This window comes from Daphnia pulicaria, chromosome 10, assembly GCF_021234035.1.
Source record: "Daphnia pulicaria isolate SC F1-1A chromosome 10, SC_F0-13Bv2, whole genome shotgun sequence".
Classification (NCBI taxonomy): domain Eukaryota; kingdom Metazoa; phylum Arthropoda; class Branchiopoda; order Diplostraca; family Daphniidae; genus Daphnia; species Daphnia pulicaria.
In genome coordinates this window covers 2029738-2042036 of record NC_060922.1, presented here as the reverse complement: position 1 = coordinate 2042036, position 12299 = coordinate 2029738, and the positions used below count along the sequence as shown (strand labels likewise).

At 44.9% G+C, this 12299-nt stretch overlaps 1 protein-coding gene across 1 annotated transcript; it reads left to right on the top strand.

Moving 5' to 3' along the window:
- Positions 1–4627: 4627 nt before the first annotated feature.
- LOC124314539 (protein dissatisfaction-like) lies at positions 4628–8936 on the top strand. Its single transcript, XM_046779735.1, has 9 exons — positions 4628–4960; positions 5084–5164; positions 5324–5485; positions 6127–6809; positions 6889–7053; positions 7132–7419; positions 7536–7617; positions 7759–7843; positions 7967–8936. Exons 1-9 carry the CDS (start codon positions 4855–4857, stop codon positions 8178–8180), a joined length of 1866 nt encoding a protein of 621 aa, XP_046635691.1. The 5' UTR covers positions 4628–4854; the 3' UTR covers positions 8181–8936.
- The last annotated feature ends 3363 nt before the right edge of the window (positions 8937–12299 follow it).

Sequence of the window (12299 nt, the reverse complement as noted above, 5' to 3'; positions counted from 1 at the left end):
TGTGACGAGCAGCTTTCGGCATCAGCAAACCCCCGAAAGGCTTACATCATCAAATGCGTGTAAGGCGATTGGCCCCCCCCCCCCCGCTCCATATCCAGCAGCAGCAGCAAAACATCCACGGTTGGAAATTGAAAACTCTTCCGCTCTGATGGATTGACGATCAGATCTCTCCCCTTCTCCGCTTGTATATATGTCTAGATAGACCAGAGGACGCGGCGACTAATAGGCTATTTGGCCCGCCCGGTTATACGAACGTGGATGAATTAAGCGAGATATGTGTGCGTCAGAGGTCATCAAATATGAATGCCAAAGACACGCAAATCAGACGACTCTTCCGCAAGCAGCACAAGTCGGCCAGTCCACCCAAAGAAGAAGAAGAAGAAGATGTGTGTTCCAAGTCATCACATCAGCAGCAGCAGCAAACTGATGTGTAAATGATACCTCTCCCCCTCAGCCAGCCAAAACCGACCGACATGACGAATCATTCTCTGCCCAACCAGAGCCAGAAAGACCCGCGACTATAAGGATTACATCTGTACAAAATACAAACCTGAAGAGGAAAGAGAGGATTAGCCAGATGAGTGAACTCACCAACATATATCCATCAAGAGAGCAGAAACTGTTCATATTTATATGTGTGTGTAGTATTCTCTATTTAACTGCGGATGCGCTATTCCCCTATTCAAAAACTCGTTACGTAAGAGCCAAGACGAAAGATGCGTAGATTACGCTCCAGTTCCTTTCTACATTACAAGACCTACATTTACCATAAATAGTCCAACTGGGAGAGATATGCGTCTCTGACATATTATTAGTTACTCCCCCATTCAAGTCCGAGCAGATGACGTAACCTAAAAGGGACTCTGTGGCTCTTTTCTATAATCGCCCAGTCCATTCCGTAAGACTTCCAAGACCATCCAGAGAGAAGGTATACATATCTAAATTGACCCCGCGACCACATCATTTAAGTATCCATCAATAATCGATTGTTGTATAGACACATGACAACAATAGGGCGTCAGAGCACGCGACCATTTGTCCACAACAAAAGCAAATTGCACGGGACTATTTTGTATAGCCTACCTGGAATAATATACGCAGAGTTTCCTAGCGCTATAACATCATCCTAAATCTCTCTCCTCCCCCTCCGGTAACAAACACCTGAAACACGCTCGGAAGAAGAGAGAAAAATAAAATGGGGTTGGGTCCATCCAGCGGAAGGGGAGAAGGTTTTTTTTGTTCAAGCGGAAGGGACAGCTGTTGGCTTTGACGCTTGTTCACACATCCCGCCCCTGTGGCCATGTATACTACTACTATCTAACTGCGTGTACTACTTTTCCAGGAGACGACTATACTATATAGCTGCTGCGTGCAAAATGCTGTTGGAGAGAGAGAGAGGTGATGATCCATCCCAAACAGGACAAGGATCACACACATCGCTCTCCTGCTGGATGGAGGAAAAAGGGGCGGCGGCCGTGCGGTCGGCGTCAGCTGGAGATTCTTTTCACTTTTTCTCCCTCCGCCGTTTACATCCCAATTTTTTTTTTCATCAGGGGGGATGATGGCGGAGGGGCTATACAGCCAAGCTCATCCCACCAACACGACAAATTTATAGGATACAATGCAACAACAACAGCCCTTATTCCCCTCGATTTTTCTTAGATCTCGAGCTGTTGTTGTTGTTGTTATCCTCTCAAACCTTTTTTGGGGTTTTATTTCTTTTTGTGCATTCAATAGCCCGGCCCTTTGAACTTATTTACATCTCGACTGGTTATATTTCTCGGGAATACCCGTTGTTGTTTTTTCTTGTTGCGTTTTGACCGACGTCAAAGTTAAATCGCCAATGTCAAACTGTCTATAGTTGATTCTCCATTTCTTTTTTGAATTTCAAATAATCCGAATTATACCGCGCTGCTGCTGCTGCTGTGCTGAACCTGTTGACGGGAGAACTTCTCGAGTCTCAGTTTCACACAGATCCTTGAAACAAAATTTAAAAAAAATAATGTTGATTTTGACAAGTTGAAGTTGAAATCAGTTTTGATTTTTAAAAGCGTGCGATTGAATCACACTTCAATGTAACACGGACGATTGCGCAACAATAATACACTCCAGTATATTACGTATATATACATTGAAAAGAAGAGGGGGAAGTCTATTATAAAGAAGTAGAGAGAACGCGTGTGTATAATAAAACATTTCAAGTGTTTTGCTGTGCGGGTGGTCGTGAACAAAAAAGGGCATCCGCTTTTAGCCTTTGCGCCGGCGTCGGTGGGGGAGATGATTGGTCACGCGGTGCGTATCATCAAGCTGCTTTTTGTCACCCCACCCCACCCCTCCGCATCACGTTCTATCGTCACTTGTGGCTCTCTCATCACTTCCAGGCTAATGGACTAGATATATCTGATGAAACAATTACACAGCTGATTCCAAAGTTTTCCATTTCATTTTATCTATAGAGAATAGAAAAATGGCGGTCGTTCTTTTTTGATTGTCTAACTTTGCACTGCCGACTGTCGGTTAGATTACACGTTTCTAATGAACTCGATTATCTCAGCTCTCTCCCTACTAGTTGCGTGTGTATGTATAAAGCCTACACATCAAATCTAGACGATAGATAGACACACAGCACACTCTAAAAGTTTGGTTCAAATGAAATCGCGTCTGCTGTGCTTATGTGATGTGTGTATTATACAGCTGGCGGCTGCTCTGCGGGCTTATTCTATATATTTCGTTGTATGGGAATATAAGAGAATATGCAAGTGACGGTCACACAACTTTTGAATCCATCTATCGCTCCGGGAGGCATCACACGCTCATCTCTCTCTCTCTCTCTCTCTCCTCGATACGCTGATGGATCTAAATGCCAGAGTTATACAACTTATACACTTATATAAATCTATAACCAGGATTTGAATGCCCTATTGACTCAGGGCTTCCACATCTTTGAAGTGATTTTCAATGAGACACATAGTATACCGACGTCTCTATCCTGTGGGGGATATAATGGAGAGTGCACAGGCCTATCTGGCTGTAAAAATGGTCCAAAGAAAAACAGTTAACGGCGCTGCGCCATTTTACTTTTCTAATCGAATGTAAATAACTGGCGGATCAGGCCGTCAACATCATAGAGAGAGAGAGAAAAGGAGACTAGCGTCTCTTTATTCTTATATGATCAATTGTATCAACATGGGCGACATAAATCCGGTCGTGTCAAAGTGTTTGGCTACGTGCCGACAAGTCGATCCACTGGCTACAACACAAGTCCTCCATGTATATTCACGTATATTATTCTACACGTGCAGCAAATAACTAACAGCAGCAGCTCGTACGTAGTAGAACTAGTAGATAGGTATACCCAAGTTGCTCTTATGTTATTTCTATTCGGCGTTTAAGCGACCGCATGTGGATCGTCTTATGTATTTCCTGTGATGATCTTGTTAAAAAGGAATTAGACCTGAATGTGTCAAATCTCAATGCACATATAGAACTACGGCGTAAGGAGCGGGAACCACCCAGTTCCTTAGTCGATCCTCCTCCTACTATATTGCGGTGCAGAAAGTATAAAAGAGAAGGGGGGGGGGGGACCGCCCCGCGTGACGAAATCCTTTTGTAAACTGACGTGTGTGTGTCTACCGACGCCGATATTCCTTTGCAAAGTGTTATGCGACGCCACGTGCCGTCACTTATGTACTTACAAGGACTCGCGCTCGTCTTGTTGACTCAATCACTTCCTACCCCCCCCCCCTCACCCCCACACACACATACCTCACTCTATTAAAAAATGTTTGAAAAATCAAACAATCTAACAAGATCCATCGATGATAAGCAAAAATTTGATTTCCGATTTTTATTCGCCGCTTCAATTTTTTGGATGATTTGATTTTGCCGGGATGTATTTCGGAAACATAATGGAGTTTGTTGCCAATGGCGTCCATCCATCAAAAGCCGGCGGGAGCGACGCGATCGAGAGAAACACGAGTAACACACAACAGCCGAAAACTGCTGGGAATAAGACGAGTTTCTAACTTCTAAGCGATCGCAAGGATCAAGGAGTTTCTCCTATACATGTGAGATATAAATGTATGGAAAAGGGGGGAGTCATCTTTTATATGTACACACTCGGCACGATAGATAGATGTGTGTAGGCTACTGCTATAAAGGGGGGGGGGAGCGACTCGAGGAGAGAGTGTGCTCCTGGCTGGCTCCTATATCTGCATCGCCGACGCACCTGGGATCGTTCCCACAGCACCCGACGACCAACAAAGAGAGAAAGCGATGCCGAGTCGGGCGACCAGGATCCCCGATGAGGAGGGCGGATACATGATACACTTTCACTTTCCCGCCTCCTAACCACCCCACCCCCCAACCAGAAAACCTTTTCTCCACCCATTTAACTGACAAAATGGCCACACAGCATCTCTCACTTTGCAGCTCCGGGTGGCAGCCCACAGCCCCGGCCTCTATCCATCCACTGGATGCTGCTGCTCCTGCCAGCCGGAGTGTGCTGTGTGTGTATGGAAGAAGGAGCTATCAAGCCTCCGCGCCGACACGGTGATGACGCGCTAGTCTCTCCCCTATCGGCTCTTCTCTGATGTGCTGATTCTCTTCTCTCCTCTTCTCCTCTCTCCGGCTCCTGATATTCGACGCTGGAGCGACAAAGAGACGGCACTCTTCGGTCAACCGCCCAACCGACCTGACCTTTTACCTCCCCTTTGCTCCTGCTCCTGCTCCTGCTGCTCCACCAGCTGCGGAAGTATAGATACACACTCAAAAGCCATCGTCTCCCCCTCCTTGTAGTCATTAGATCGAATTACAACATTTACACACACACACACACTGGACGGCAGGAACATAATGGACGAGTTGGTGATGATGAGGTCAGTTGGCGTAGGAGCCGGAAGCGCCGGAGCTTCAATTATTTCCAGCGTCAGATCGTTACCAGAAAAACCACGGCGAACAGGTAAGAAAAATTCGTTTAATTATTCGTTAGCCTGTGCGAAATTCGAATGAAAATTTTATTCCATCATTTGGAATTTTTTTAAATTTTTGAATTTGGCGCTACTCGATTTTTTCATTTTTTAAGGTGACCGATTATTGGATATTCCGTGCAAAGTTTGCGGCGATCGCAGTTCAGGCAAACATTACGGCATCTTCAGTTGCGATGGCAAGTCTTGGAATATTTCTACCAACAGTTTCATACGTTTGCGCTCGACGCGGTTTCGATTTTAATTCGATTTGAATGCAAATAGAAAATGAAATCATTCGTCAAATCAATTATTATTATATTGACAGTTTGTTTTTTAAACGATTGTTGCTTGTGAAGGTTGTTCGGGATTCTTCAAGCGCAGCATCCATCGAGCCCGGGTCTACACTTGCAAAGCCCAGGGCGAGCTGAAAAATTGCTGCCCAGTCGACAAGACTCACCGCAATCAATGCCGAGCTTGTCGCCTCCACAAATGCTTCGCAGCCAACATGAACAAAGATGGTAATGTGTGGAAACTTAAGGCATCCCCTCATTTCTTTTTCTGTAATTCATTTTTTAAAACATTCGGGATATTCCGTTTCTCTCATTCAAATTCCCCGCGCTTCGTTCGTCTATGAATTGGCCGCGGGAGTTTTGACAAGCTGAGGCCATCTAGCGGTGAACGATCCAACACCTTGGTGGCGTGAACGATTAATCAAAAGAAAAAATAGTCGCATCATTTGAAAAATGAATTCCTTGTTTAATGCCGTCCTAGTCTTACATTGGTAAAATAAGCGCCATCATTCAAAAAATTAAACTGCCGTTATTTTCCGTACAATTAATCGTAGGACACTGGGACGATTGATGTTATGTCTGTATTAAGGTCTTGTATACATACCGTCGAAAGAGTTGAAGTAGATCAACCTAAAACAAAGCTATTATAGACAAAGACGTTCAATCGAAAACGTGTCAAGTCTTATTCGATTAAAGAGCTTCGGGGCGCTATTATTTGAACCCGCGATTACCACTACCACCTATTGCTCCAGATTCACTCCAATTGTCATGATTGAAAGTATAGCTGGGGCTATCCAACGTTGTGTCTGCGAGTGTGATTTGAGGCTACGTCATAATATTACATTGACTATACTTATTTTGCAATGTAGCAGTTCAACACGAACGGGGTCCTCGTAAACCGCGTTTGAAAGATTCGCTGATGGCCGCCGAGCGATCCAGCGTCCATCACCATTTCGGCGGCGGCGGCGGCGGCGGTGGTGTTCCCATATCGGCGGCCGGCTGCCTGGCCATGGGCAACCACAACAACAACAACAACAGTACTCAACAGCATTTAACGACTTCTTCGACTTCATCAGGACTAGTCACTAGCACGACGAGCAGCAGCAGCACTAGCTCGGCCGTCATCATCAAATCGCTAACGTCTCATTCGCGCCATAATAGCGCCGGAATGATGTCGTCAACTCCGCCCGGATGCTGTTCGTCTTCTTCGTCGACTTGCACTCCGCCGCCTCCGCCGCAAGCACCGCCTCCTCTGCCGGCCATGAATCTCTCGTCGACGTCCAGCGCGGCTTCGTCCATCATTTCCAGTTCGTTCGTCCCGTCCTCCTTTCCGCATCCGCATCATTTACCTTTGCTGCAACTGCATCCACCTCCACTTCCGGCCGGTCTCAAAGGATCTGCGGACGTCGGGATCTTGTCGGGCGCTTGCAATCCTTCGTCGTCGTCCTCTCTGTCCAGCTCCTTCCTACTCAACGCGGCCGTTCAACACCTTCCGGCGCTCCATCTTTGGCCGACGCTCCACTTGCAACAGGACGGCGCCAAAAATCACGCCGTAATTTGATTTAATTCACGGTCATAAAACAAACAATCAGCAATTAATGATGAATGATTTGGAATCATTGACTTGACAGGATTTGATGCTGGGTTCCAGCCATTTCAGCCGGACGCCGCCCTTGTTCGACTCGGCCAGCTTGATGCTCCATCCAGCCATGATGGCCCTGGGAAGTTCTTTCCCATTCGGAAGCGCTGGAACAACAACAACAACAACATCACCCGGCTCCTACGAGCTTCTCCAAGTCAGTCCTATAATTAGGCTACCATCCATTTGAAGGCCGGAATGATATCAATTGCAAATCTTGTTTTGGAATATTAAGGAAACTTCGGCCAGACTTTTGTTTATGGCGGTCCGTTGGGTTCGTTGGCTGACGCCGTTCCAGACTCTGTCGAGAGCCGATCAGCAGCTCCTCCTCCAAGAATCTTGGAAGGAGCTTTTCCTTCTCTATCTGGCCCAGTGGTCATCGCCCTGGGACTTGGGAGCGATTTTGACTCAGCGGTTGATGAACCGCCAGCAACAGCAGCAGCAACAACAACAACAGCACGGCGGAATGCGGATGATGCAGGCCGACGATCTCCTGCTAGCGACGGAAATCAAAACGATTCAGGTATAATACGTAGGCTACACACATTTTGTTAGCAACTTTCTTTTAGACTATCCATTTCGTCTTTTATATTTATTATGATTTATTATTCATTGCGGTTGGATTTTGTGTCGTGCTAGGAATTGATGAGCAGGTACAGGCAACTTTCTCCCGACGGAAGTGAATGCGGTTGCCTCAAAGCGATCGCTGTTTTCAAACCAGGTAATTTAATAACCATAATCATAAACAACAATGTGGATTGGCTATGTCAATTGAATTCCGCTTACAGCCAAGCTCTGATGCTCCTTCGCTATTTGAAAATAATAATTCACTCAATCCTTTTTTTGTTTGTTATGTGTATAGAAACGGGAGGATTGTCCGAGGTTCGGCCAGTTGAATTGATGCAAGACCAAGCCCAGTGTATTTTGGCCGACTACGTACGCCATCGGTATAAAACATTTACTAAGATTTTTGACCCAATTATTTTTGAATAATTCTATAATTTGAATTTTTTGTTTTTTGGGGTTTGGCCATCATTATTTCAAATGGGCATGAAAATTAAAATTGGCAGGTATCCGAGACAATTGACACGATTCGGTCGGCTGTTGCTTCTTTTACCTTGTCTCCGGCTGGTCCGTTCGTCCACCGTCGAGCTGCTCTTCTTCAAGGACACACTGGGCGAAGTGGCCATTAACCGTGTCCTGGACGACATTTATTCAGGTGACACTGGCATTCACCATCACGGAAACAACAACAACAACAACAACAACAACACTAGCAAATAAATATCGTATCGCATTTATCTAGTCACAATCTCATTATTATGCATTATTTGCATACGAAACTATGTTAATTACGTCTGTGCAAATTTTTGTTTGGTTTCATCGATGGGCGCGTCTGTTTTCTTATTATTATTCATGCGCAACAACAAATACCGGTGTGTCGTCATTATCATTTCAAATCCAAATTCCTCCCTGCCCCCCCCCTCCCCCATGTTATTACCATTCATTCACTTAAAGTATAAACATCGATCTGTCTGTCTTTGTTGACTGTTATTCAATCAAGATGATGAGATTTTCTTTTTCTCCCCCTGTTATAGTAGTTAGAACATTTCATTGGATCACGTCCTCCTTTAGATAGGCGACTAAATAATAACGGGGCCGTCGCGGGATCGATCGGCGGAGTAAAAGGCCTAGTTAGTGCGCGATAAGGGCACATAAGGGCCACTACTACTAGGGAGCGTCTAATAATAATAATTCCTGTATTATATCGTTGGCTGTTGTATGGTATATACGTGTAATACTGAACTATATAGAGACTGTTGTGTATCAAAAGAAGAAGAAGAAGAAAAAGAATAAGAAACGAATGAAAGAAAAAGAAAAATGACGTTGATGCTGCTGGAGTATATATTATATAGTTAGGCCATTGTGTGTAACTATATATGATGTCGGTTGACTCCGCCGTGTGGCCTATAGTAGCCCCGGTTCCCGGCCTATAGCCTCTAATTGACCGCAACGACATGGTCAGCATTTCGACTTTATTACGTGGCTATAGAGAGATAGATAGGGGGGGGGGGAGAGGTGCAGGTCAATTTTGATCAGGAACCAATATATACGGTCTCGTGCGCTGTATAGCTCCCGGTCAGTCAGCCAATTACACGGTAATAACCTTCTCCTTCGTTCCCCGTTCCGTGGAGCTTGGATATTATTTATTTCGTTCCTGATGTGTGCCATCAAATCCTTTTTACGTCAAACCCGACTTTGGATTAACATCATTATTGACTTTAATTCCTTTTTAAATAGGTTATTGACCCATATTATTTGAGTTGATGGAAATAATGATCAGACTCTATTTTCTATTTTTGGAATTGATCCATTTGAAATAAGAGAATGGAGAAGGCGATGATGTAATAAATCAGCGATTGGCGCACAGCAGCGGCCGCAATCACCGCACACTTGCACATCGCAGCCCCAGCTTCTAGTCGGTTCTGGGAGAAAGTTATTACCGCAATGATTACAAGTCGATACAAAATATATTATGGCGGATCTGGATATGATACAAACCCATGTAGATATATTAGATATCTCCTGCATCGTTGGGGGGCAACCAAAATCAACGATATCGACTTTCTACGCGCTGGGAAAAAAACGTCACGACGGGTTTATCAGACACAACAAAAAGAAAAGATGACGACAGGTTCGATTTCTAGCGCCTTTTATCTGATCTGATCCATTCCGCCGATGACGAGAGAGAGTTTGGACAATTCACGCACAGTTACTTTACGTGGGCCTGGAAATTCCGGCCGTACTAAATGTCTCTACAGGTCCGAAACGGAATAAAGGGGCCGAATGAGAGAAACGGCTAGAAAATCCCCTAGAACAATCAACTCGAACACCCCAGCATCAGCCAGCAGAAGAGAATATCAGCTCGTAAAAATAAAGGAAGAGTTAACGAGAAAAAGCGACTAATGAGAAAATAGTGAGAAGGAGATAGTCAGCCAGCCAGCCCAGCCAGCACTTAATAATAAAGACGGCCTCCTGCTGCGCTGCTTCTGCATCCGCTCCAATATCTTTTTTTTTTTTTTCTGATTACTATATGTACCAACACAGAGGAGAGAAGATTCCAGCGGAGGAGAAAATGAAGGTGAAGCCGGGCGTGACGACGATTGACGATGACTTGACCATCACAGTTTGGCTATTTAAAAAAAATAAAAATAAACCACACCGCAAACCGGCCTCGGCCGGCTCTATTTTATTCTACTACACCGACGATCTGACGACGAGAGATCTAGGACGCGCGCTTTTGAGTCGCCCAACTGAATTTTCGTTCAATTATTATTATTTCAACATTTCATTTAAAGAAAAAAAACATGGCCGAGCTGAATTTGATCAAAATCAATGAAACCCTATACGGAAAAAAGGGAGAAATAAAACATTTTGAAAAAGAAGAAGAACTTTTATCTCTCTGTGAGTCCTTGACAAGTGCATAAATATAAGTCGCCCGGAGCTTCGGCGGATGAGGGCGGAAAAAAACACACAACAGATGCTCCGCGCGCACACACACCGCGTATTTATTTCGTCCGGTAATAGCGGCGCGGCAGCACTTAACATGTTCACTCACGACGGGCTTGATGGCGGCCATCGGAATCACACACACACAGAAACATGCACATACAGGCGAAACGCGCGCTGATTTTTTTCCCCGCAGCGCATATATAGTATCCCGTCATGCGGTTCAATCTTCATCCAGCCATCGGTGCTGTGCGCATCCGTCGACGGAAGGATATTTATTTATTTTTTAAATTCGGTTCGAGCTCTTATTTATTAAAGATACCAATCTCCACCATGCGAAAGAGATAAGAACCCCATCCTATATCATTCTCTCTCGCGTTTCTCTGCGAAATTGACACAAAATAGAAAATTCCGGATGAATAATAAGAAAAAGAAGATGGAGCCCTTAGTATTTGAATGAAAAACAAAAATAATTTTCATCTTTCCATTTCACATATCGCAGCCAGCTGTTGTAGACTTGTAGCTGGTGCACGTTGATACTATGTTAGATCACTGGTCTACATCTCTATGTATGGAAAACAATTCAAATTTAGGCGATGATGATGAAAGAGTGGATGGGGAGAGAGAAAGAAAGAAAAAAGGGCGACGTGACTAGATTCTTCTCTCCTCTGTCTTGTGATGTGTTTCTTTCTTTTTTCTCGACCGCCACCGAGTTGTACTGTACATAGGAGGATTTGGGGAAAAAAAAGGCGGATAATAGCACATGCTGAGACGATCATTCGACCCAGATACGGCGAGTTATCGCTCATAACTCTTTTGGGATGGGACTTGGCGGGCCGTTAAAGAATCCCGGGCATTACCGCAAAGTCTTTTTTTTTTTTTTAAATAATCTCTTAAGTGCATTACACTATGGAATTAAACGATACGAATGTAGTATAGTACTAGTGCTAGGCTATTATACACGTCAACTGCAGAGATGGGCGATAGACGGGCCTTTCTTTTGCGTGGCCGTTTAATAATGGACGGAAGGGCCCTGCAGCCTCAGATGACGGTCTCTGTGATGTTGTACATCTAAGCCACCACCAGCAGCGACCAGCAGCAGGTTTATACTTATTGGCGTTGGTATATAGGCCTACATAATAATATGGCTTTGGCGGATAGGTATAGAGAGACTCTCTCTGGTCGGTGCGGGACCAGAATAATCCACAACGAGAATAATTTGAGATGTCGACAGCTGAGCGGAGACCGAAGGCGCGCGCTGGCCGCGGGAAAACCGCACAATTGTGACGACGTCGGCGGCGACATGCGGCGGCGCTCTTCTTCTTCTTCTTCTTCTTTTTCGGTCGTGATTTCTCCGTCGACGATTGCACGGGAGGAGGAGAGCGCAGTGGCGGTGGTGGTGTATAGAAATTGTCGTGACGAACACCGACAGCTACACAAACGCGGCGTAAATCAATTCGAAAGTGACGGCCGGGCCGGCGACGAGAGGGAATCCGCAGCAGCCAGCGACCAATAAGCCAGCAGCAACAATAGAAAGAACAAGGACGAGCTAGAGAGAGAGCTGGATATTGTTATCCATGTTTAAGAGAGAGAGAGGAGAGAAAATCCGGAAGGAGATATAGGAATTCGTGACGCTTCATCAAACTTTATTGACTAGTTGTTTACTAGACCGGCCAGCAGCAGAGCCCAACCGAAAGAAGAAAACTACTATAACCTGCTATAGTATAGGGATCTACACTCTAAAGCTCAACTTTTGTTGGCTGAAATGGCCTTTAGGCTTTTGTATATGTACACACACAATCAAGCCTTATTCTAAACCGAGCCCTTGTTACGCCAACCGTATAGAAGTTTAATAAGTTTATATATATTTTACTTAACTGGGAGAAAGAAAGA